This window comes from Brachyhypopomus gauderio, chromosome 20 (assembly GCF_052324685.1).
Source record: "Brachyhypopomus gauderio isolate BG-103 chromosome 20, BGAUD_0.2, whole genome shotgun sequence".
Lineage (NCBI taxonomy): Eukaryota > Metazoa > Chordata > Actinopteri > Gymnotiformes > Hypopomidae > Brachyhypopomus > Brachyhypopomus gauderio.
In genome coordinates this window covers 7353622-7381496 of record NC_135230.1, presented here as the reverse complement: position 1 = coordinate 7381496, position 27875 = coordinate 7353622, and the positions used below count along the sequence as shown (strand labels likewise).

Genomic DNA, 27875 nt, shown 5'->3' with positions numbered 1-27875 from the left:
TCATCAATCCTTTGCATTTTTGTGAAATAAGTTCTTAATATTCACAGTTAGTAACATTGATGACATCAGCAAGAAAATTCAGCAAATTACAATGACAATAAAGGCGATTGTTAGGGGTGGGGGGTGGCGAACGTAAGTTGTTGACCGGGGGGGGTTTGTTGTTTAACGTAACACTCGTGACGGAGTGTTTTTTCAATAGTCCTGAAATAAATGCTCCGATTTAAAATGAATTCTCCCGTCAAAATTTAAAAATATTTTTAACAATTTATTCTGGGTCTGGATGGGATGGCATTTGGGTCCGTATCTGGACTGAGGTCCGTTGTTTGCGGACCATGGCTCTATGATCTTCTCCTGTACTCTTCATGTGATGCCTTGGGGGTAATGGTGAAATGGTGAAAATCCTGTAGAGGCTTGGGGTATCTCCCTATAGGCGAAGAGGAGATATGGCAGCCAGTGGTCCCAATCTGCTCCCGATTCTGAAACAAACTTCTTGAGCATACTTTTAAGTGTTTTATTAAAACACGTTTTATTAACGAGCCCGTCGGTCTGTGGATGGTATGGGGTGGTCGTTATACCCTTAATGCAACGCGAAAACGTCTCTGAGCAATTTAGATGTAAAGTTTGTTCCATGGTCTGTTAAGACCTTTCTTGGATGCCCACCTTACAAATTAACTGGATCAAAGCGTTCACTATTTGGCATTTTAACTTTCATGAGTGCAAAACACTCAGGATACCGTGTTGCATAATCACAAACCACCAAAATGTAACGGTCCCGATCCTACAAGGACAAGAAATTCTGAAACCCTTAAATGGTGAGCACAATAAAAGTCAGAAGCAGTTGGGTTAGATAATAAAGTACAATGATTTATTTTAACATAACATGGATTAACCCCTGAGATCTCAGTTACAAACACACCAGGTGTCTGTCGCAGAGAGCTAATTCCCCATTCCGAACTCTCATCTTTTATACTTTTAATCATCAATACACACGGTGTCCACGAGGTGAACATGAGGTGATCAACCAAATGTGATTGGACAATACATGAAATAATTAACACTGATTTGACAGATGCATATGATGCATGTCCCCTCCGCGCTCAGCATCCTCATGATGGCGTGACAGACTGAGTGCCGCCGTAGTCCTTTCCAAGTGGAGATTAGGCGCCTCCAACGAGGTCAGTTTAGGAACACCAGAGGAACATCAGATTAGGCCTGAGCCGAGGTCGTCCCGAGAACACACAAACACACACATCTGAGGCCTACTGAAGTCACGAGAATGGCTTCAGTGCCATGATTAACACACGTATATGTAAAAAGATCTCTAACACCTATATCTAATGTGTTTAATATATGCTAAGAAAGCCTGATATAAATGGAAATCATCAAATTTCCATCACAGGACACAGCGAGGGAGCGAGACTCTGGTGAGTTCAGTCACTGTAACGAGTTGGTGGCTACCTCTGAGCAGTTTAACTCTCGTGTGTTACAGCGCGAACAAACCAGAGACAGGAATTCCTCTGGCGCTGTGGGAACAAGGATGTCTCGTCACACACAGAAGAAAGCGCAGTCACTTTCGGTTTCGACTGGCTTTTGCGACGAGACTCCTATTGAGCGCTGTGTGTCTGCCCGACTTGGTGAACACTACAGGGAGGAGCAACCTGTAGTGCAATTTGCGGGCAGACGGAATGAGTGCACAGACGAGCGTTGGCTTAACCCTCCGATGCCGTAATCTGCTCTGGCCCCATCCCAATGCGGTGCGGCGATGAGCAATACAGCAGGCTCACGTCGTTAAACCGCTGGATGTGCAAGTGGTGCTCCGAAAATCAAGTGGGCTTTATTGATAATTGGAAAGAGTTCGAGGGCAAGCCTGGTCTTTTAGGCAGGGATGGTGTCCACCCCACCCGGGATGGCGCCACCTTGTTATCCTGCAGCATAGCCCGTAGCCTGTTAGTGGGCAGTGTAGTACTAGGAGCTGCTGACTAACCAGAGTCGCGACCATGCCGCAGACTAACGGGCTAAACCTGTCTGCGAGCTGCTTAGAGGCGTCACCAAGTTCCCATAGTATTGAGACTGTGTCTGTGCCCCGGGTTAAACTAAATCATAAGAAAATAGTCCGTCCTAAGTTTTTAACTAATATTCAGACTTCACATCCAATTATTACATATATGACCAGTGTTGCGAATAACGCCGTTAAAAATAACGGCATTAGGTAACGTCGTCATTTTGTCAGTAACTGGATAATATAATTAGTTACTTTTCCTGTCGTTACAACGCCGTTTACGTTACTGGTCATTAAAAGCGGTGCGTTACTATATATTGATATACTAATGCGAGCGGACCGCTGCCCAGGCTAGTGAGGAGTAACAGATCTCGATAGGTCAGTCCTCGGTGTAATGCCTGTTTAACTTAACAAGTCAGTAAGCGATTGGCTAAGGCAGCGTTATGATAGCCAATCAGAGCCAGTGTTTTTACACGCGCCGAAGCACGAGTGACACGACACAAACGGAGAAGAGGCCGAAATGGCATCAGGTGCAAGCCGAAGAAAACTAGAACTTTCAAGGCGATATAAACATTATTTAAGAAAATACTTGAAGTTCCTGAATGTCTACCAGACTGGGTATTTGATTTATTTAATTAAGAATAGAGGTTTTATTGTTAAGTTTACTTCTGTTGTAAGGTTGAGAGAATTAAATTATTTTCATAGATGTAAATGCACTTTATATAGTGTAACTGTTTACTTTTGCTTTTTTTTTTTTTACAAAGATTTGGGATTTTAAAGGATTTTATCCTGCACTGGTCTGTGGATGTGCAATAAATATCAAAAGTTAAACAATTTTCTGATCTACTCATTTCAACTGACTGTGAAAACTGCTTTAAAAAAAACTTAATTAATTGGCATATAACCTTTTTTTAATTGTAACGCAAATAGTTACTTTCCCTGGTAACGAGTAACTTTTATTATAGAGTAATTCAGTTACTAACTCAGTTACTTTTTTGAACAAGTAGTGAGTAACTATAACTAATTACTTTTTTAAAGTAACGTTCCCAACACTGTATATGACCGATCTGAAAATCGGATTAATCAATATTCGATCGCTCAACTCAAAAACAGTTTTAGTGAATGAACTTATAACTCACCAGAAAATTGATATTCTATGTCTAACTGAAACGTGGATTCAATCTGGTGATTATTTAACTTTAAACGAAGCCACTCCTGTGGGATATAGTTATATACATAGACTTAGATTGTCAGGCAGAGGAGGAGGAATATGTATAATCTATCGTGATTGTTTAGAAATTCATCAGAAATACCTAGATATCTCAAACTCATTTGAGATGCAGTCTATTAATGTAATTAGTCCATCTGAAAATAAAAGTACATTTTCCCTAACTAATGTATACAGACCACCAGGGCCTTACTCAGATTTTTTTTAAACAATTTTAAACGAGCTAATTTAGCAGTATGTAGTGACAAAATAATAATGGTAGGAGACTTTAACATACATTTTGATAATGCGGAGGATCCACTGACAAGGGCTTTTACTTCTATTCACCGTATTTCACCACGCCCACTTTCAAGTGTGTGTTTCTTCCGCCTTTGTGTTAGAACTTCCGGTCAGCTATTTTTGCATTAGTGTACACTACTACATTTTAATGATTTTTTTCATAAAATAGGCATTCTTGTCTATTTACTTCTTTACTTAATTACTTAAAATTACAAAATGAATGCAAGGAAAAGATGTGGCCACTGATTATAAAATAGTTACTTATCTGATAGCCTCACAAGCACCCAACGCGTTTGCTTCATCGGAGCTTCATAACCGAGCCATTTCTCGGGATAAGGATGATCTGGTGTTGGTTTCCCCTCCACAAAATGATAAGAGCAGACGTATGGACATTTGGGTGGATATTTTAAATTTAGCGCCTTCAGCCTTAGGCCCCGTCCACACGACGCCGGAGATTTTTAAAAACGGAGGTTTTTGTCTCCGTTGTAAAAAATATCTCCGTCCACACGATCAGCGTTTTCAAAAATATCTACGTCCACACGACGCCAGAGATTTTAAAAAACGGAGGTTTTTGTCTCCGTTTTCAAAAATATCTATGTCCACACGACGCCGGAGATTTTTAAAAACGGAGGTTTTTGTCTCCGTTTTCAAAAATATCTCCGTCCACACGGCTGCATATCAGCTGCGTATCCATGCTGAACAAGCTGAGCGAATGTAAACAAAAAAAAGACATGCGCAGACTCACTATGTGACATCAGCGTTTTCCTAAACATGCGTTTTCCCCATCCACACGAATATGCCGAGACCGGAGTTTTCAAAAGTCTCCACCTTGGAAGGCGTTTTCAAAAACCTCCGTTTTCGGTGACCGAAAACGCCGTTTTCGTGTGGACGGGAGGCTGAAACGGAGACAAAAACCTCCGTTTTTAAAAATCTCCGGCGTCGTGTGGACGTAGATATTTTTACATGTAGTCGCTCTGGATAAGAGCGTCTGCTAAATGGCATAAATGTAAATGTAGAAACAGCATGTTAGTACATCTACTTTTACTTCATTACTATACATCTCTGATAATCAAGTTATTACAGCCAGCATTATATCACTCAACATTCTCATCCACATTTTTTAAATACAATGGTACCACTGCATGCAGTCATTACTAATCACCTTAATGGTTACAGAAAGCCAATCAATAAAACAATCTCTTATGCTTGAATTATGAAACTATTAACAACTCTGTCTGGTTTCAGTGTCTTGGCAAAGTTACAGCAAAGGCTCAATCACCATTTAGGTTTAAACTGTGACTGGAAAGTCAAAATTATATATGATATGAAAAAGATATGAAGAAATTCATATCCATATTAAATTATTTAAATGCTTTCAAATGAAGAAATGTGCAAATCCACATTAAATGCTAGTTGTAATCAAGCAAGAGATGTCCCATTGACCCCCAAGATACACTGCATTACAGTAATCAGATCTGGATGGTAAACAGCCATGAATCAATCAAATCAAAATGTATTTATATAACACCATGTATTTATTTATATAACTTCCAACAATGCCTTGCATTGACCAAAGTGCTTAACAAAACAAATAAAACAATATCATAAAACCATTTAAAATAAAAGTAGAAGTAATTTAAAGTGTCAAGAATTATACGTCAAATTACTTTTTGAATAAGTAGGTCTTAAGTTTGGCTTTAAACAGAACCAGGTCAGAGATGGAACACAACTCTAAGGGAAGACAATTCCAGGACATTGGACCAGCAACAGAAAAGGAACAATCCCCAACGGTGCTTGCATCTAGATTTTGGCACTTTAAGTAGGTATTGGCCAGCTGACCGTAGGGCTCTGCTGGGCTGATGGATTTGTACAAGTTCTGTGATGTAGGGTGGTGCAAGGTCATTGATAAATTATAGTTTGTATTGCATTATTGGTTGCCAGTAAGTATTTTTTCCATTTTTGTACTTAGAAATGGAGGAAACAGTAACAGAAAATCTAAAACCTCCTGTGTCCTGCAATTTAAAGCGAAGCACCGATTAACGCGAGTATTAGACAGATTATGACAGCAACAGCATACCAAAGCCAGCTTTTTGCTCCATCCAACTCGCTCCTAAGTTTTATGTTCTTAAGTTTCTCATTTGTTAATTTAGCTTCCTTTTCATTCAGCTGGACTTGCACCTCTGTGTTCATCTGTTCTATTTCTCCCATCTTCCTATCCATGTCTTCTTTGATGTCTTTCTCAACCTTCTTGGAAACCTCTGCTATGTGATTATAACCCAGACTCTTCTGCAGCATTTCATTAATCTTTTTAAATAACTCGGTGACTTGATTGCGATTTCCCTTGTCATTGTTGTTGAAAACATGATACCTACGTCCATACATCTCTATGAGGTTGGTAAGCTTACTACTTTGATTGATATATTTATCTATAGATATTCGTCCAAGCAGATCTCCACCAGTGAACAGAACCATTGTGAGGTTATTAGCTTTTTCTCCAAATTTCTTCTGAATCCACTTCACAGCGTTCCTTTCTTCTTCTGTGTATCTCCCCACTTTTATCACCAACAGGAATGCATGAGGAATATTACTATCATTAGAGATACAGTCATAATGGCTCATATTTGATGGATCTGATACGAACGTGTCACTGACTCCAGGAGTGTCAATCAGAGTGATTCTCTTTCCATCCAAGACTTTGGTAAATGAGCTACAATTCGGTGTCAGAGATTCAGGAGAAGCATCATCTCTGAAGGCCTCTTCTCCCAGGATGGTGTTTCCTGAGGCACTCTTTCCTGCTCCAGTCTTACCTACCAGCATCAGCCGAAGCTCCAGCTGGGTCACCTCTGGTCCTTAAAAAAACAGAAAACAAACCTGAGAACACACCTGAGCTATACATGTATGACACCAAACGACAGTGGTTATCCTTAATTTTACAATATATATGAAATATTGGGAATATTTGACATTTTTACCTTTGATGAATAAACACAAGCCAATAAGTGATGCAAGCACACCGAGCAAATAGACCATCCAAGTTAAATGTTTATTGTCTTTCTACCAAAAGCAGGTAAAAACACATTCAACTATTAAGAGTTTGATGAGGTCAAACGGCAGTGTTTTGTTAAGGGTTACTGGTGATTTTTATTTGATATTTATAGTTTATTATATTCATTATATCATGAACAAGGTCTAATTCATGTGATAAACAAAAAACACTATGATGTAAGTCATAATTAATTGTAGACTACATGAAGAATCAAATCCTCACCTCAATTTGTTTTATTTTATTAATTTTCTCTTCTAAAGCTCTCCCAAGTTTTACGTTTTCCTCTGTCATTTCTTTGTTCTTCTTGTTTGCATCCTCTAACTGTCTTCTGATCGGTGTTTCTTTTTCTTCCATCTCTTCTTTCATCTTTCTCCTCTTCAGTTCCTCTTCTTGTCTAATATTGATGTACTCGATCATATGATTTGTGATATATTTACTTCTGCGGTTGTTATCGTCATTGGACAAGAAGAACCTGAATGTTATAGACATTGAGGCAAATATAAATAAGAAAATGATAAAGAAAATATGTTACTATATTTCTGGACATTTACATTTCTTTTTAAATTAACTATTTGTTAAAGAACTGTGCAGGATATTTTATTGGTCACCAAGAAGGAGGCAAGATGCAGAACGCAAGTGCAGGAAACAATAAAGGAATAAAACAAATCACTAAACAAAGGTAATCTAACAAAAGACTAATGTAAACATTGCACACTAAATATCTCCACACTTTTTTTCCTAATCTTATATGTGAACTTCTGAGAGATTTGGGACGTCCAACTGGAAACACATTGAATGGCAAGCATAGCCACATTGTGAACACACTAAACAACAACAGCTGACCAATGAGAACACCAAAACACAGGGTTTAAATGCATGGACTAACAAGGAACAAACTAAAATCAGGTAAAAACAATTACAACACAGGGACAGAAACAAGGGGCAGAACAGAACCAAAACAAGGAAGCACATGGCAATTGTTCTGTCAATACGTGATTTTGTGCTCCATCTATGGTATTTGACCTTTTTTCCTGTTTTTCCATGTTACTCTGAACATCAGTTACTTCTGCCTGGACAGATCTAGAATCTGTGGTTTCCATCTCTGCCTCCGCTGTGTCTCCTGTTTACTGTTTGTTCTGTTAAACTTGCATATGGATTGCTTCTGCCCCCATTCGTACAGCAGTGAATACAAAACATACAGAAAACGTGTGATCTGTCTGATTGGGGTAGTCAGCAACAGTCATGCTGATCATGGTACTTAAGAGATTTTATTAATCTTTATAAATGTATTTATATTTTTAACTATCAGCATTTATCTTTCCTGGACATCACTATAGGTAGTACAGTGGTTAAGCAGCCAAATGTAACGATCATGAAAAGAAAAAATGAAAAGAGCATTTGTCAACAGTGTTGAGGGGGATGATTCAATAGATCTGTCCATCTTACCTGTTTTGTGACTCCGAGTTGTCTGAAAAATCTTTGCTATTATTATCAAGCAAGACTCTTTCGTCCGTCATCATGATTTGCTGATCCGTCAACTTTATCAGTCTCTGCATAAATCACAAGCAAGAAAATAAAAACGAGTGTATTTCATTTACTAAACCAATTTTTTTTTATAGTGTGGAAAGTTAGTACAGCACTCGAGTGAGCGACTCAAGTCAAAGTCACACTTTTAAGTCACCTACAAAAAGACTTCCGACTTGACTTGAAACTCATCCCTAATGACTCTCGACTTGAGTCGGAGTCGTCTAAAATGACTCATGAACAGTAAGAGTCAGTATGTTATCCAGAAACTGTGTGCGAGTTAAAGCAAAAATACTTTCTTTGTGTATTAATTTTGCCATTATTTCTTACTTTCGTTTTGATGATTTGATTATTTGTTTCGATCCTTTTCGATGATCACCTTTCTGGTGACGCATCACGACGTTGTTTGTCGCGAGCAGAGACCGTATATATAATGGACGGTAGGCTACATCACTGTTGACTCCCATTGTGAATTTTTGAAGCTACAAAGAAGGCCGTCATGGACGCTGCCATTTTGGATGCGCTTGCGCAGTAGATGAAATTTGGAGCCAGTGCATGCACATTAGAACCGGTAGGCAGGACAGTATCTCCGCCCCAACTGATCACATTCGTTAGGATATGCCCACCAGTATAGACGGGGTCGTGCATATGGACTGTGCCACCTAGCTAGCTACTACTTAAAGATATTGTTTCACTTAACACTAGGACTGCAAACGCCACGAAAATCTTCGCGAGGAAAATCAGCCACCGAATAGCCCACTTTCCCGCTGTGAAGCGATTAGTGCCCTTTGTCTTGCTAATGACATGGTACGCGTTTGAAGCACCGACCCCCACTTTCCTTTCCAAGGAAAACCAGATTGGCCAGCTCATCTGTATAGCACTTTTGACACAGCTTCAAGAAGTTACAACCCGTGAATCTATGCTACTTACTTTATAGCGTGAAGGTAATTATTACTATGCTGAATAGGAATCCTTTGGTTTGAATCGCACTTAGCACAAAACATTCTAACTGAAATAAATCTTTGCGCTAACAGAGCCAAATATAAAAAGCAAGGTTAATTTGATGAGGTTTAATGTGAATGACTTCAACTCTATATACATAATTAATCTTGTATGTGTTTACCATACATATATATATATATATATATATATATATATATATATATATATATATATATATATATATATATATATATATATATACACACACACACACACACACACACACACACACCCCGTCTCTGGTGTATACACACACAGACACACATGTGTACACGGTCTATGCTTCAAGTACATTTCGTTCAATTCACTAAACTACGAATTAGCTAGCACAATTTGCTAACCTGAGAGGATTTAAAGTTAACATCTGGCTAGCTAGTCAAATATCTAACTGAGCTACTTACCGAAAGAACTGCAAAGAACTTGACCCTAATGGTCTGTTACAACAATTTACTGCAGAACAAGACATTGCAGTGTGGTATAAAGACACTTTTGATGTTTTACAAAATAAACAAAGATAAAAGGTTTTAATACTGCTGTCGAGAGTTTTGCTCTTGAGCGCGTTCACGTTTGAGCGTCTGGTATTAGATGTCAATCAACGCAGCTATTAACTGTCAATCACCTTATCGCCACATCCCTTTAAGTAACACTTAATAACTTCTATAAAATCTGTTTATCGTAGAGAAAAACATGACCAGTTTGGGAGAGATACTAACCCAATGGGGTGTTCAGAGGCGGTCTTTGCATAAAGGCGTGGCTAGGCAACTGCCTTGGGCCCCTCCCACTGCAGCCCACTGTAGGGGCCCCCTGACTAGCTAACTTATTTCTTGCATAATAATGTTGATGGGCCCCCTAGCTAATTTCACCTTGAGCCCCCAAATTGCTAAGTCCGCCACTGGGGGTGTTATAGAATTGACAAAATACAATTGCTCAAAAAACTTATTTTACGTGTAATAATTCTCGTCCGGCCCGTTCACTTACATGGGAATGGGCGGGGTTAAAAGTTGTACTGCAGCCAGCCACTAGAGGGCAGCTGAAACACGGAGGCTTCACTTTTCACTCATGTCGTCCAGTCCACTTATATATACGGTCTCTAGTCGCGAGCCGAAATTCGGAGAGAAGTGTTATGTGTAAACAAACGAGGTTGCCATGGCTATGGCTGGAGTACCGCAGGTGGAACCCTTTGGCTATATGGAATTTTAAATTCTTGGACCAAACCGAAGGACAACAACATGTAAATAATTCCTTAAATAACAAATACCAGTAGGTAAAAACAGATATAAATCACTGGTGCATAACTCCAAATATAACGGAGTCAAGTAAATCCGTTTTAAACAAAAAAATCAATAGACCAAGTGAGTATACATAACCACTGAATGAACTTATAGAACCACCTAAATAGGACTTTAGCTCGCTGAACATGAAAATATATTTTACATTCTTCATGCCCTTAAACTTGATAAACACAATCATATACACCTATGCACAACATTTCACTCTCTGAATATCAGTGGAGTTTTGATTAATCTTCCTGATCTCATGTGATAAGGCTGTTTTAAATCAGATGCATCACAAATGTTCTCAGTTTGAACTAGTTTTGTTGATTACTCAAGTGATTTCCCCTATTCATAAGAGACATATATCACAATCCATATCGCTAGACATTTTGCTTGATGGAGGTGGAAACAGTATTTGCAGTCTGTCTGAGTAAGCCTGACCATGTCTCCTGGTAAGCACCCAAATCCTGAGAAGAGATATTTGTATTCCTTTGGTATGACATCACCTTTGCCCATGTTGTACAGTCTTTTTACCATTTTTAATTTGGTGCATGTATATCTTCCTAGTATAGCTGGAGCATTATTCTGTACTATTTCAAAGTCAATCTTGTGCTTTTGACCTTTGTACTTGTACTTGATTTCTTGCCCAATCTTGTGGCCTGAGTAAGTCACTAACCTGCAGTGTGACACTTTGTAAAAAGCTCTTTGTAAATATTCAGAGCCTTCAATGTTTCTGCTGAAATAACATTACAGTCAATTCCTGTGTCAATTCGATACCTAATTTTCTTATTTATTGTTGTCACTACAGACCATCTGTAATTGTCACAGAGTGGTTTTTCAACAGCGTTTATTTTCTTTACTTTGATTGTTCCAATAAACATATCTTCATCACTTTTCTGACTTTGTTATACATTATGAATCCTTCAATTTTTATTTTGGATGCTTGTCCTGCACATCTTTGCAAAGTGATTTTTCTTGTCACATTTCTTGCAAATTTTTCCATAGGCTGGACACTTTCTCAGATCATGCAGATTTCCACATCTGTCACAATTTTTTTCTTTTTCTTATTTATATATTGTATATATGTGACGAGCAGGGTGAGCGAAAAAAAATGGAAGCAATCACGCCAAGTCTCAGGGAAAATGGATGGTTTAATGAAGAATGTGCGCAAACCAAAAACTTGTGACATGATCCGAAACAAGGATATAATAACCAGCGGTCAACTGGTACAAAGACAAGACAGATATATACAAACAAACGACCCTCAGGTGAGACGGATCGCGGGCCCCGCCCACCTGAGGGACGAACACAACAACAACAACAACAACAGGACAACTGCCGCTGTGAACGGTAGTGACCAGTAGGGGGCCCGCCGTACCGTGACAATATATACCTAACGACATGCATTAGACCACGTAAGTAGAGCTGAAACGATTCTTCGAGTAACTCGATTAATTCGATTACAAAAAATACTCTAGGCAAATTCTTTGCCTCGAGGCTTAGTTTAATTTATGGCACCATCTATTTTAAATGTTTCTACTGTCGTATCAATCCCGCTTTGTACTACTGCGCAGCTCGGGTATCATTGTTTTACACAGACTGACGCACAGGTTTAAGGCGGCGTGATTTGTTTAGATGGAAATGGCGGAAAATGAAGATAGCGGTGTCCGTAAAATGGCAAAAATGTCAAAAGTGTGGGACCATTTTTCGCTGTGCAAGGGGGACAACGTAGTGCAGTGTATTTACTGTAAAACAGACCTGGCCTACCATAACAGTACTTCCTCAATGCTTCAGCACCTAAACCGAAAGCATCCGCACAGGAACTGCGCTTCTCCAAGTGGTTTAGGGGCCTCTACAAGGTATGTTTATGATTATAACTGATATAAGACTAGCGCTTGTTATAATGTACAGTAGTTATAATTATTTATAGCACGTGTTATGAGTCGATAGTGACTAGACATAATAAGTAGCAAAACAGCAAATGATCTCACTCATGTAATTTATAATCTCATCTCTCCCTCCAAACACACACACACGCACACCAGTGTTAATTTCGTTGACGAATAATTTGTCAGTTTTCGTCAACGAACCTTTTTTCATGACGAAAACGAGATGATAACTAAATTAAAACTATACGAAAGGATAAAAACGATGATGAAATGAATGGACATTTTCGTCAACGAATAAAAACGAGACAAAAATATTGGCCAGCGACCAAGGGCGCAGATGGCACTGGGGACGGGGGGGACATGTTCCCTCCAGATTATATTGACCCCATCCGAAATCTAGCATCTACAAGCATAAACGTACATATTGTACAGCTTGGTCCCCCTCACTTCAGAATTTCCATCTGCGCCCATGCCAGCGACGACATTCATTCAGACCTGATTTAGTTTAGTGAAAGGTAGGTGTAGAGGCGCTTCGTTTCTTTCACCAGTTTCTTGTGCCACCTTTGCCTCTGAGTAACAACCAGTATTGAAAGACGCGAGTGAGATAGAATCCTCTTTAAATGTTTACTTATAAACATCAGACATTACATTGAACTCAACATGACTCGGTCCAAAAACTGTGTTGCTTCCAAAAACTCCAACTGACGTCTGTCCGTCCTAACTTAAGCAGGAAACAAAAAGGGTTACTGACGGAAGCTGAAAGTACAGAAATTTCTTCAAACTTATACATTACTAATTTCTGTTTTCATTTTAGAGAATGCAACAATTATGGATTATTATTATTAATTATCTTCATCATATTTTAACCTCTTTAACTAAATTATTTTATACAATAAATTAACCCTTAACTGGCTCTTACATTACCCGGCCCCTAATTGGTTAGGCAGGAGGACTAAGCTATTACAAACTTAAACATTAAGAGCCTACTACCTATACTTCAAATGTTCATGAAGACCAACTTGTCTTCCTTTGTTAGTCGTCTACATCACTTCTTTCAACAGACACAGTTTATTTACAGGCCTTTCCAAAGTGTTGGTCATTGTCTTCAATTTCACTCTCCGCACCATTCCACTGGAGTCTGGCATTGTTTCAACTACCTTCCCCATGACCCAGGAGTTGCGAGGGGAAGAACTATCCACTAATAGCACGACATCTCCCATCATGAAGTTTCTTCTAGGTTTCAGCCATTTCTGGCGCTCCTGAAGAAGGGGTAGGTATTCTCGTGTCCATCTAGACCAGAATAAATCTGCAAGATATTGGACTTGCTTCCATCTTCTTCTTGCATACATGTCATCTTTGCAGAAGGTGCCTGGAGGCATGATTGGCTGGGACTTCAGAAGCAATAAGTGATTGGGGGTTAAAGGCTCGATGTCGTTTGCATCATCCGAGACACTCGTCAGTGGCCTTCCATTGATGATGCTTTCGACTTCACACATTATTGTATGAAGACAGTCATCGTTCATTGCTTGCTCCTTCACCAGGGAATTAAGGATCCTTCGCGCACTGCGGATTTGTCTTTCCCAAACCCCGCCTTGATGGGAGGCGGCTGGGCTGTTGAATATCCACTTTATTCCCTTTGGATGAAAGGCTCTTTCAATTTTGTCATTATCCAACTGTTGAATGGCTCCCCTTAACTCTCTTTCAGCTGCCACAAAATTTGTCCCATTGTCTGACCTCAGGGTGTTGACTTGACCCCTCCTACATACAAACCGGCGTATTGCATTAATGCAGGAGTCCGTGTCAAGGCTGTCAGCAACTTCAATGTGCACGGCTCGGAGAGAGAGACAAGTGAACATCACCCCGTATCTCTTAACAGAACTCCGTCCCCGTTTAACTTCAAACGGGCCAAAGTAATCAACGCCGGTGTTCGTGAAAGGTGGTTGGTCCGGGAGGAGGCGATCTTCGGGTAAGTCCGCCATCATTTGCTCACCAGCCTTTCCCGTCATCCTACGGCAGACTGTGCATTTGTTAATGATCTTCCTGATTGCGTTATTGGCTTGTGGAATCCAATATCTGCATCTCAGTTGTGCCAACACATAACTGCGCCCACAGTGTCCTGTTCTTTGATGTATGTCTCTCAAGATCAAGGTGGCAACTTTGCTGTGTTTAGAAAGAATTGCTGGATGTTTAGCGTTTTCTGGCATAGCGGACTTGTTAAGTCTTCCGCCAACCCTCAAGGTGCCATCTTGGAGAGTCGGATTCAGTCTAAACAGCGCACTACTGCGACTGAGATTGTTGCCTTTCTGCAGAACTTTGATTTCCTCTCCAAAATGCTGTCTTTGGCTGAACCGTATTATTTCCGCTTCAGCTGTGTCCAAGTCCTCCAAGGTAAGCGATTTATTTCCTGATGTAGCTTTAAATTTCTTCATATGCCGTTCTAGCTCTAATCGTCGCTTTCCAGTGTCTTTTTCAGTTTGATCGATTGCTCTTGATGCCTCTTTACTTTCTTCCTTCCATTTCCACAGAGCATCCTTTATTTTTACAATCCAAGCCACTGATCGTTTAAGCTTATTCCAATCTGAATAATAGCCGATCAGCTGGCTCATTGGTTCTGTACTTTCTTCTACTTTGACTGTATTAACAGTGACTGAGTTCTTGACCTCTGGGTCTTCGTCCAGGCTTTCCTTCCACAGCACTGGCTGTTCCGGCCAATCGTTCTCGTTCGGCAGAAACTTTGGTCCACTCATCCACGTTCCTCCTTGCACCAAGCTTTTCGCTTTCAGGCCTCTGCTGGCTTGATCTGCAGGATTTTCGTCTGTTCTGACGTACTTCCATTGAGATTGCTTGGTTGCTTCTCGGATCAAGGAAATTCTGTTCGCAACAAACGTTTTGAAACGAGCAGCTTCACTGAAGACGTATCTGAGCACCGTTGTGCTGTCTGTCCAGAAGACAGATTGTTGCAGTGGAACTTGAAGTTCTTGATGTAACATCTTGTCAACCTTCACCGCGATAACTGCTGCTGTCAGCTCAAGTCTAGGGATCGTGACACGTTTGAGAGGAGCCACTCTTGATTTCCCCATAAGGAAAGCACAGTGTTTCTCGCCTTGCTCATTTTCTAGCAGTAGATAAGACACAGTGCCATATGCATACTCTGAGGCATCTGAAAAATGATGCAACTGCGCCGCAGTAGAGCATCCAAACTTGGTGGGTTTTAAGCACCTACTCACGTGGAAATTGGTGAGGTGAGTAACATCTTTCACCCATCTCCTCCAATCTTCAGCATGCCTTTCACCAATGTTCTCATCCCAACCAAGTTGTTCTTTACAGAGCTCTTTCAACAAAAGTTTAGCAGGCAAGATGACTGGGGCCAAAAACCCAAGGGGGTCATAGATGGAATTAATGACTGACAATATGCCTCTTCTTGTCATCGGTTTGTCTTGCAGTTTCATGCTGTATGTGAAAGTATCCATTTCTGTGTCCCACTGAACACCGAGTGTTCTCTCCACTGGCAGAGCGTCGTGTCGTAAGTCCAGGTCTTTCATTTTACTGGCTCTGTGTTCCTCAGGGATTGACAGTAACACCTTTCTGCTATTGCTCATCCACTTTGTTAAGGTGAACCCTCCACTGTTGCACAAGGCTCTAAGATCATTGACTAAGGTAATTGCGTCTTCATCTGTAGCTACGCTTTTCAGACAATCATCCACGTAGAAATTATTCAGGACTGTCTGAACCGCACATGGAGAAGTAACACTTCTGTGATCCTCTGCTGTTCTTCTGAGTGCGTAAGAAGCTACACTTGGTGAAGAGTTGGCTCCGAAGAGGTGCACGGTCATCCGGAACTCCGCCATGGGCTCATCCAACCTGCCGTTGGGCCACCAAAGAAAACGAAGTAGATCCGCATCATGTTCCGGCACCCTAACTTGGTAGAACATTGACTCAATGTCTGCCATTACTGCCACTGACTCCTCACGAAATCTCAGAAGAACTCCGACTAATGTGCTGGTCAAGTCAGGCCCCTGGAGCAGTTCGCTATTTAGACACCTACCCTGGAATGAGGACGTGCAGTCAAATACCACCCGCAACTTCTGTTTTTTTGGGTGATAGACGCCATGGTGTGGTATATAAAACACCCTTTTGTCATCTCTGTTCAGTTGGTGTGTAGGAACCTGGACAGCATAGCCCTTACCAATGATGGTTTCCATGAATCCCTTGTAGTCTTCAAAGAATTCAGCATTCCTCTTAAACTTCCTAAGCAAAAACGCTATACGTTGTTCCGCCACACAACGGTTATTAGGCATTTGGAGCTTCTCATTCCTGAATGGCAATCCAATGATATAATGTCCATTCTCTAAAATTGACGTCTTCTCCACACACCGCATAAATATTTTGTCTTCTTGAGACATCTCTTTCTTGTCGTCATAGCTGCGCTCTGGAAAATCAGCATTATACTGTTGGACCAATAACCTCTCAATCTCCATCAAAGAGATTTTGTTGACTGAGAAAGGTCGCGGTTCATTCTCTGTTTCATTCAGGTCTTTCCTTATAGGCCCGTTCACAACCCAGCCAATGGCCGTCTTCACAGCATAGGGACCTCCAGCCTGACCATTAATGATGCGCCAGGGTTCTAATGCTCTTGAACAATTTGCTCCAATAAGTAGTCCCACTTCAGCATCTATCTCTGGCAAGCTCACTTCGTGGAGGTATGGCCACATCTGAACATCCTTCTGTTTGGGTATATTCCCGGCATGAACAGGTATGCTGCTGTGAGTAAACACCTTGGGTAACTCAATGAACACGTTGCTTTCCAACCCACACACTTCCAGGTCAGATATCACAAAACTGTTCACGAGCTTTCGTTCACCTGGTTCATCTTGGCCCATGGTGCTTAGAAGTATTCTTGTGGGCTTCCCTTTCACGTTCAATTTCCTTTGCAGGTCTTCCGTGCAGAAGGTTGCTGTGCTTCCCGGGTCCAGAAAAGCATACGTTTTTATATGTTTGTCGCTATTCTTTGACTTGATTTTTATTGGTACTATTGACAGCACACAATCAGCTTCTCCGGCCCCCGTAAAGCCACAGGACTCTTGTGAGATGGGAGCTTCTGCGCAGGGCACCTCTTTAATTTGAGCGCCATCTTTCTTTACTGGGACGGAGACAGAACCTTCATCCTTAACTTTGTGCAGAATATCAGGGTGCTTTAATGCACATTCCTTGCACTCTAATTTTCTTTTGCAGAATGTGCTGAGATGGCCAGGAACCAAGCATCCAAAACATAGGCCCTTTGATTTCAGAAAGTCTAGTCGTTCTTTATGTGGCCGACCTTTGATCATACTGCATGAAGCAAGGGTGTGAGACTGCTGGCAGTACAAACATGGTTTATCAAAGGCATTCACTGTTGTACTCGTGTTAGCAGGCTTGATATGTATTTTTTGGGACATTTTGCTTTCAGCAGCAACATTAGTTGCGAAGCTGCTTCCACGCACCTCTTTCCTTGCTGGCCTGTTTTCCCTTTGGTCCATCTTTCCAGGCGCGGTTGTGCGGCTGTCTGAGATATTACCGAAGAGGGGGTCCATAGCTATCTTAGCTTGGCGATCTACGAAGTTCACCAAATCAGCAAACCTTGCTCTCCTTCCTCTTCGCTCTTTAAGTTCGAAAGCTTCAGCACGCCAACGTTCTTTCATTTTGTACGGCAGTTTGGATATTACTGTCCGTAGATTGGTTGGATTGTCCATCTCTTCTAAAAATTCAATGTCCTCCATAGTGTTACAACATCCAATCAAAAACATTGCGTAGGCATTCAACGCTGTCCTGTCGTCCGACTTCACTTGTGGCCATTTGAGCGCTTTATCAATGTATGCACTGGCTATGCGAAGCTCATCCCCATAATGCTTATGAAGTAGCTGTTTTGCCTCGTGATAGCCTTTGCTAGGTGTCATGTGAACGCAGCTGCGTACCAGTTCTTGAGGTTCGCCATCCGTGTACTGTTCCAAGAAGTATAACTTATCCTGATCGTTGTCAGTCTTCTGCTCAATTGCATGCTCAAACGCCCTTATGAAGGATTTGTACTGGAGCGCGTCACCCTTGAACACAGGAATGTCCTTTTTCGGTAGCTGTGAAAGCTGTTGTTGTTTTACAAGTAGCTCGGTAATTACATTCTGTTTTTGTATGACTGTAAAGATGTCATCACCTCTGCTCGTTTGAGCTCTAGGACTCTGATTGGAAGCTGGCTGTGGCTGCTGTGGTATTCTGGAGTGCTGCACTTGCGTTGGTACATGAACATTCACATGAGCTTGCTGCTGTAGCATCATGGCATCTCTTTCCTTATTCATTTTCCCGCTTAGTGATTTCCACGCTGACGAATGGCAACTGGAACCATCTTCGGACCTCTCATATTCTCTAAGCACTTTTAATTTTGCTTGGCTTTCAGCTAATGCAGTCTCCAGCTCTAGCTCTTCCTTTTCAGCTTTAATTCTAGCTGCTTCGAATTCAAGCTCCTGTCTTTTCCTTAACGCTGCTGCACGTTCCAGCAGAGCTGCGTGTTCTGCTTCTTGTCTAGCACGTGTGGACGATACACATGATGTTCCACTTACACGAGACCCACGCAGGTGATCCTTTACAGCTCTGCAGACCCTTACCTGTGAAACACTGTCACTCGGTAGAATGGCATCTTGTTGTTCATCTATCACATGCTGCTCTTCCAGTTGCATGCTTTCCTTCATTGTGTATTCATGCTCATCTGCAATCCATCTTTTAGTTATTTTCATAAAGTCTTTGATAACTTCCATTTTTGGTACAAACCAATTATCCTGGTCAAGCATTTTTTCATCTTCAGACAACAGATTGCCAACTTCGTTGTTGAGACTATTGAACTCATTTAGGGATTGTGCAAATTCACTTTCCATCATATCTTTAACATTTTCTAAATTTTTTGCACTCATCAGTGCCTCTATCTCTTTCATTCGGCTAGTTAGAGTTCCCAAAGTTCGTCTCCTCAATGCTATGAACCTTTGTAATCTTTCCTCTATACCCTTCTCAGTTAGCTTGCGTGGTCTTCCCTGCTCCACTCTGTCTTTGCCACGTCCGTTTTTATTTTCATCGGCCATCTTACAATTCGTGGAGCTAATGCTCACGTTGCGCGCACAAGGGTTTTAAAACACTTCTCAGTTGTCTTTCTTAACGAGCCGAGTGCACACAACCTTTCCAAATCGCAAAACTCCACCTTGACCGAATCCAATCCTGTTATTCACGAGCGTTCTTACAGGGAAGAGATCCAACGCGCTAGCTCTTTTAACTTTGGTTAGCCCCCTTTTGTGGTTTTTTTTTTTTTTTTTTTTTACTTTCGTTTTCGTCCGAACTCGTGGACCATCTTAGAATCCATACAACGTACTTTCTTCACAAAGCTTAGAGGTAAAGAGGAATTTTCGATACCTTTTCCTGGAGAATGCTTCAGAGGATAACCCGTTTCACGGATTCTCTGGGCGAGCTCCGAACTGCGCTATCCAGGTTAATTCAGCGAGGCTACGAGTTAGCTAGTTTTTGGACTACTGTAGAGGCGCTTCGTTTCTTTCACCAGTTTCTTGTGCCACCTTTGCCTCTGAGTAACAACCAGTATTGAAAGACGCGAGTGAGATAGAATCCTCTTTAAATGTTTACTTATAAACATCAGACATTACATTGAACTCAACATGACTCGGTCCAAAAACTGTGTTGCTTCCAAAAACTCCAACTGACGTCTGTCCGTCCTAACTTAAGCAGGAAACAAAAAGGGTTACTGACGGAAGCTGAAAGTACAGAAATTTCTTCAAACTTATACATTACTAATTTCTGTTTTCATTTTAGAGAATGCAACAATTATGGATTATTATTATTAATTATCTTCATCATATTTTAACCTCTTTAACTAAATTATTTTATACAATAAATTAACCCTTAACTGGCTCTTACAGTAGGGATAAGTTAAGAAAAGATCCAACTGTAACTACTTTAGCGTAGAGTCCTGCACCGGGTCAGGTACCCGCGGGTATGGGCAAATAAATGCTGAAACGGGTGGGTTTTACACATACCGCAATTTTACGGCTCCCGCCACAGCAGATAGGCAACTACTACCACTGTGAACCTATGCGATTTTTTTTTTGTTATACTAGCATTTTTCCCCTCTCATTTTGCAATGTGTTATGCCACCAGTTGGCTGCATACATTTTCTTGCGTTTTACCAGTTGCTACTTTTAGATAGGAATACTGTTCCTGCACAGCATCCTTAGATTTTATTTTGTGTTGTACTGACGTTTTTTCAGAGGCGCATTGAAAAATAAAGTGCTCTAATGGAATACTTTCGATTTGTGTGATTTTTCACGGGCACGGGTGGGTAACGGGTAGAATATTAACGGGTCCGGGCGGGTACGGATTTAACTTTGAAATAGCCACGGGTTCGCGGGTGGGTGGGTGCTGTACTCTGCTTTAGCGTACACGGAGAGGCGGGACAAACCGGTAACCGTCCAATCAGTACTTACGTCTTCACATCGCACAACCCGGGAAGACCATACCAGCCTGTGAACTGTGGTCACTCATGAAATTCAACTCGAAGTTAACTCGACAATGTAAGCAGGGAGAAAGATGGGCGGCTATATATGGACACATTTCTCCTTTGACTTTGAGAAAAACAAGATGCTGTGTAAACCATGTGGGATGATGATGTTGGGACAAATACGACAAATGAAACGACATCTGCAGGCTATGGCATTGCTGTTTTTACAGCTCCCAGTTTTATATAGAATGTAATATGTATTGTTCATAAAAAACTCCATATGTTTTCAGGTAGAGCGGACCATCTACTGGTCATCAATGTTTTGGTTATTGTTATGCTCAATAACTATAAGTTCAGGTCAATAAAGTTGTTTGGAAATTTGTTTTTGTATATATTGCACACACAAAAAACAATATTCTGTAACTGGTTAAAGGTTTCATTTTGTGCAAGTGTATATAATGACTATTACACCATTTATATTTTAGTCAACTAAATTCTTTTGATAATTAGTCGACTAAATTCTAATGATAATTAGTCGACTAAAACTAAACTAAGACTAAAAACAAATCAATGACTAAATTATGACTAAAACTAAATGACATTTTAGTCAAAAGACTAAGACTAAATAAAAAATTGCTGTCAAAATTAACACTGACACACACACACACACACACACAGGCCCGTCGCGATGGGGCAGGCAAACCAGGCAATTGCTTGGGGCCCCAAGTTGGCCTGGGGCCCCCAGACAACAACAGGTTAAGAATTAAATGCAGCGACAAACTGTGTGAGCCCCCCTTTACATTCTCAAAGTCATGAGCAATGACACTGTTCTCAGAATCCCCCTCAAGGGGGCCCCTCCCACCAGCTGCTGAAGGCAGGCAGACACTGTCCTGGCAGACAGCCAAGTTTTAGACGCCGGCAAATATGAAACTTAACCATGAAGCGAATTTATCCATCCGGAAGCCAAAAGAGAAAACAAAAGAAGGAAGAGGAACACAAAAAAACACAAGACAGTGGTAAGTGATGATTTACACTGGATAAATTAGGCCTACCTGTACAAATGGTGTAATTTAGCAGCAGGTAGGCTAAAAACAATATACGTCGCGGGTAGTGTTGCCACCTGTCCCGGTTTTCCCGGGACTGTCCCGGTTTTTACGTGCCTGTCCCGGTTTTCACGTGCCTGTCCCGGTTTTCCCGGGCTGTCCTGGTTTTTCCCGGGCTGTCCTGGTTTTTCCCGGTTTTTCTTCTTTTTAATATTCAGTCCCGGAAAAAAATTATGTTAGTTAAAACCACGATTCAGACTGTTTCTGAACACCTTCATCCGGACAGATCCCTCATGCACTGTAGAGGAAGCTGCAGTTTTTGCCAACAGCATTTTGAATATGCTCATCACAGACATGCGCCCACTCTCCATGGTGGATTTAACACAGGATTTAAGAATATGATTAAAGCTTTCAATCCCAAATACACCATTTCCTCAAGAACACATTTCACAAATATGATGGCACAAAAGTACTCAGAAATAACTGAGAAATTAAAGAGTGTTCTTAAGGAGACAATGTTTTGCACTAACAACAGACATTTGGACAAAGAATCACTATTTGGATCTGAAGCCGGAGCAGTGGATCATGACAGAAGAGCTGACTCAGATTCTTGAACCTTTCAAAGGGGCTACAGTGTTCCTGAGTGGGGAACAATATGTGACCCTGTCTGCGCTTCCACTGCTGGTACAGACCCTCGAGAAATCCACCCTGAGTTCAGCTTTTGAAAGTGCACCAGTGATGGCATTTCAGGGTCTTGCCGCTGAACAAATCACAGAGAGGTGGGAATACCTGTTTGAATTTAAACCTGACAACCCTAATACTGCCCTCCTTGCTGCTGCCTTGGACCCTCGGTTTAGAAAACTTAAGTTCTTGCCTTCTGAAGAATCATTTAAGGTCCAAAGTACAATTCAAACAATGGCACTAACTGTCAAAAAGCAAGATAGATGGTCCAATAAAAGAGGAAATGAATCCACAACCAAAATAGAAGACGACCGCCCAACTACTACAGACAAGGGATCATTTCTCAATGTTCTCGGATCATCATCATCAGACTCCAGTAGGAGTGATCATGAGGATGAGAAGCAAAATCAAGAGGTGCAGAAGGAGGTATTACAGTATTTTGGTGAACATCCTCTTTCCAAAAAAGAGAATCCATTGCAATGGTGGAGAAAAAATGCAGCAAGATACCCAAACCTGGCAAAGCTTGCAAAGTCTTTTCTGAGTATTCCAGCCACCTCAACACCCTCAGAGCGTTTGTTCTCTGCTGCTGGGAACATTGCCTCAAAGCGTAGGGCAAGCCTTACTTCTGATCATGTCAATATGCTGACCTTTTTGCATTGTAACCACCACTTTTTTGAAGACTTGCAAATACATTGCACACACACACACACACACACACACACACACACACACACACACACACACACACACACACACACACACGTGCTAAGACAAATTCATTCTCTCTCTCTCTCTCTCTCTCTCATACATTCAGTGTTGCGAATAACGCCATTAAAAATAACGCCGTTAGGTAACTGTTTACTTTTGCGTTTAATTTTGTCTATTAATGTGCAAAAAAATGTCAAAAGTTAAACACCTTTATGATCTACTCATTTCAACTGACTGTGAAAACTGCTTTTTCAAAAAATCCTTATTTATTGGCATATAACTTTTTTTTTTTTTACTGTAATGCAAATAGGTACTTTCCCTGGTAACGAGTTACTTTTATTATAGAGTAATATGGAAAGTATTGTTTTAATCTAAATTCCTTTAATTGCGTAACGAAAGGATGTTCTGAATGATGAAATGGCGAGATGTGTTTTTTTGCTCAGATAAAGTTTAAATGTCATTCTAAAGCCAGGTTTATAAAAATGACACAATCGCGGTGGCTCCACCCATGCGCGATGGCACCGCTCGCTGTCGTGTCGCAAGGTCGTGCGCCTCTTGATTTTTGTAACTTCGCACGTGCTGCGCTTCAGCGCAATGAACAAAGTCATGTTTGCAGGGTTCATACATCAAGGTAGAATTCAAGCACTTGTGCGTCACTTTCAATTTTCCATTTTCAATATTTTCCCGCACCGTAAGCTTAATTAAGTTACATATTTATACATATACTCGAAATGATTCGAAATCATTCGCTTTTTATCACATTATTTAATGGTTGTTTATTTTCAAAACGCCCAATCTTAAACGTCTTCACTTTCTCTCATGTTTCGCCCTGGAATTTCAAGAGGCCTGCCTGTATTTGTCTCTTGTTAATACAAGAGAGCTGTTCAGTCAGATTGCTATTTGTTGTGAAAAGAAATAGTTACAATTTCAAGCATTTTCAAGTACTTTAGCCTAAATTCCAGCACTTTTCAAACCTGGAACACAATGCAATATTAAAATTCGTCAGGTAAATGTTCTTTTTGAGGGGTGTTTATAGGCCTACTACATTATATCGTTCCGGAGAACACGTGTCAATAAACTCTTCCGCCGTGAGCAGGTTCGCGCGAGGTCTGCGGAGTCGATCGCTACGGTCACTCACAAAAGTATAACTAAGCCTTAAGATGCAGAAAATACACAATATGTCGAAGTGGCCGATAATGCTGGACGGCGGACAGTAGGAGCTACCAAAGTAATATATAAAATAATTCAGGGTTGCCAACTCTCACGCATTAAGCCTGAGACACACGCATTTGACCGTCTTCACACGCTCTCACGCCATACTTCTGATATCTCACGCCAAAAAAAAAATCTAGTTTACCTTACCTCTGATCCATATCTATGATTCAATGAGTTACTAGTTCGCTCTGGCGCCAACTAGTGATGGGCAAATGAAGCCTCATGAAGCAATGAAGCTTTCCAACACTTTGCTTTGCAAAAAGGTTAATTACTTGAGGCTTCATTCATCACTCACTAGTGACATCTGCTGGTGAAACTGTAACAGCCTTGTCATTCAGTTGGATCATACTTTCTAAAATTTGTAAATGCAATATTGTCACAAAGTGTCCATCAAACTCATGTTTAGTAACAGGAGAATCAATTAAATCATACTTAATTGTCATGTTTTAATTATTAAAATGATTTGTAGCCAATCTAATCCTTGATCAGTGGTTGTGTTGGGTTTTCTTGTATGTCATGGACTTATTTGACAATGAAGATATGTTGTACTTGACTATATTTGGAATTTACTATATTGGGAATTGTGTTATTGTTGAGGCAGACTGAATATTTTAAGTTAGAAACTGAGTTAAAAAACAGAATGTGTTTAAAATAATCACTTATTGGGTGTTCTAGATCTGGTTTTTAACATTACAAATAAGGTTTGCCTCTTCCAATGGTTTTTAGGCCCCGTCCACACGACGCCAGAGGTTTTTAAAAACGGAAGTTTTTGTCTCCGTTTTCAAAAATATCTACGTCCACACGATCAGCGTTTTCAAAAATATCTACATCCACACGACGCCGGAGATTTTTAAAAACGGAGGTTTTTGTCTCCGTTTTCAAAAATATCTACGTCCACACGACGCCGGAGGTTTTTAAAAACGGAGGTTTTTAGCCTCCCGTCCACACGAAAACGGCGTTTTCGGTCACCGAAAACAAAGGTTTTTGAAAACGCCTTCCAAGGTGGAGACTTTTGAAAACTCCGGTCTCGGCGTTTTCGTGTGGACGGGGAAAACGCATGTTTAGGAAAACGCTGACGTCACATAGTGACTCTGCGCATGTCTTTTTTTGTTTACATTTGCTCAGCTTGTTCAGCATGGATACGCAGCTGATACGCAGCCGTGAAACGCTGCAATTAACATGCCAGCCCAGCAGAGGGCGATCGTACTTCCCACAGAATGACATCAAAACACTTGAAGAATCAAATTAAATCAAATATATTTGTATAACGCTTTTCACAACACATGTCACAAAGAGCTTTACAGGATTTATATAGTTTACAATACTGTAGCGTGTAGTGCGGATGATTGATTCAGGGAACGAGCCATTTTGAATACTTGCTTTCTTTGTTAGAAAGCAGCCCTGTTTCAACACAACGGGTAATGCTTGTGAACTCGGACTTACACATACATTGAATGGGTGCGGGGTATCGAATGAGTATGAACACACGGGGGTGGTAGGTTTGACAGGCACATTAAAAACACTCATACATACATCGATTAGAAGCTTACATTGTACAGACACATTCATCACATAGCACTTTATCACAAGCACATTACAGGCAACTTAGCGACCAAATATGACACGAAAGGGATTAGGGGAACGATTTGATATGACGATTTGAAAAAACTGAACGCAGCGCATTTAGGCGCCTCCGCTGTGTTATGTAATGCGAAAGTAGCATTAAATTAAACTGTACACATGTTAATAATCCGCCAATTGCAGTGACAACGAAAGCAATCATGGAGCTGTCCAAGCTGAACGAATGTAAACAAAAAAACACATGCGCAGAATCCCTATGTGACGTCAGCGTTTTCCTAAACATGCGTTTTCCCTGTCCACACGAAAACGCCGAGACCGGAGTTTTCAAAAGTCTCCACCTTGGAAGGCGTTTTCAAAAAACTCAGTTTTCGTGTGGACGGGAGGCTAAAACGGAGACAAAACCTCCGTTTTTAAAAACCTCCGGTGTCGTGTGGACGGAGATATTTTTGAAAACGGAGACAAAAACCTCCGTTTTTAAAAACCTCCGGCGTCGTGTGGACGGGAGGCTAAAACGGAGACAAAAACCTCCGTTTTTAAAAACCTCCGGCGTCGTGTGGACGGGGCCTTAGTCTGTTTTTGACGTGTGAATCTGATGTACATCCTGATCAAACAAAAAGAATTTAGAGCGTTCCAGATTTTAAATTTAAATGTAACCACCTGCTTCAACCCACGAAGCAACAGGGTTTATAGCACTTTTATTTTGAAAAACGATACGCAAAATGAAGCAATGACATGGCCGATGTTATGCGAGGGTTTGTTGCTGATCACGTGATTTTGCTCAATATGACACAAGCTCCGAAGCGGGGCTTCATTGGACACGCCCCCTTATTACTTGGTACACGCCTCGAAGCCTCGCTTCAGATGTCCCATCACTAGCGCCAACCACCGGCGAGCAATAGATCGCCATATAACACTTAATTTGTGTCCATTTTACGTTCTACACTACACTACACTAGCCACCTCCTCCAGGTTCAAATCTCACTCCAAGCGATCTTCAAAAGTTGGCAACCCTGAAAATCTATCCCTAAGCGTATCCTGATATTGACTCGTGACTTGACTTGGACTCCAGCCTGAAAAAACTCTTGACTTGACCTGGACTTGTATTTTGCGACTTTTGAATATTTCTAGTACAACCTGATTCAAACTCGTTCACTTTCTTCATAAAGAAATATAGGCCTACTAGTAAACCACAATAGTTTCCACAACTTTGTGTGCACGTCTTAGAAATGTAGATTTTTCCTAAGATTGATCACATTCACATTAAAATACAGGTTGGTCAATCAAATCCATCAAAATCTGTTCATTTTTGAACAGAATTCTGTTCAGCGATATTATTGCAACGGCGTGGATTGTGCATTACATCAATTTCTGGAACGATTTATGTGTTTATTAAATTTTAAAAAGCAAATCTATACAAATTATATTCCATTCAAGCTACTAACCGATAAAACGTTACTGTAGTTAATCATATAAAATTTGGCACGTTTTAAGAATCAGCACATATACTGTTCAGTAAAATAGTTTACATAATATAAAACACACCCATAATTAGATAAACGTGTTTCTTGTGCAGCAAACCAAAACTAACGCATAGCTGGATATGTTGAATGAACCGCTGATTCATCTGCGATTGATTTAAACTACGTTCAGGTAGATATCTCTAAATCGTTCAGTAATAAATAATCGTTCAATAATACATTACTTTATAAACACAATCGCTTATTAAATAGAAACGATTCAACTTACTTCGTTATTCTACGCGTGTTCCTCCACTATTGGCCAAAATTAAAATGCCATCGAGTTAACAAATGTTTTGTCGAACCGAATTAAAACGTCATCAAGACCAGCCAATCAGTAACCTATCATACTTGCTACCTATGCGGTT

The 27875-nt window shown here is 40.7% G+C and overlaps 2 protein-coding genes across 2 annotated transcripts; both read right to left on the bottom strand.

Annotated features, from left to right (window-relative positions):
- Positions 1–855: 855 nt before the first annotated feature.
- On the bottom strand, positions 856–27792 carry LOC143484420 (GTPase IMAP family member 9-like). The gene is made up of 5 exons (XM_076983114.1): positions 27737–27792; positions 7999–8102; positions 6775–7024; positions 6479–6560; positions 856–6355 (listed from the first exon to the last, which is right to left on the bottom strand). Exons 2-5 carry the CDS (start codon positions 8070–8072, stop codon positions 5526–5528), a joined length of 1236 nt encoding a protein of 411 aa, XP_076839229.1. The 5' UTR covers positions 8073–8102; positions 27737–27792; the 3' UTR covers positions 856–5525.
- Positions 12776–19779, bottom strand: LOC143484479 (uncharacterized). The gene is made up of 2 exons (XM_076983216.1): positions 13232–19779; positions 12776–12958 (listed from the first exon to the last, which is right to left on the bottom strand). Exon 1 carries the CDS (start codon positions 19339–19341, stop codon positions 13282–13284), a length of 6060 nt encoding a protein of 2019 aa, XP_076839331.1. The 5' UTR covers positions 19342–19779; the 3' UTR covers positions 12776–12958; positions 13232–13281.
- Positions 27793–27875: the final 83 nt, after the last annotated feature.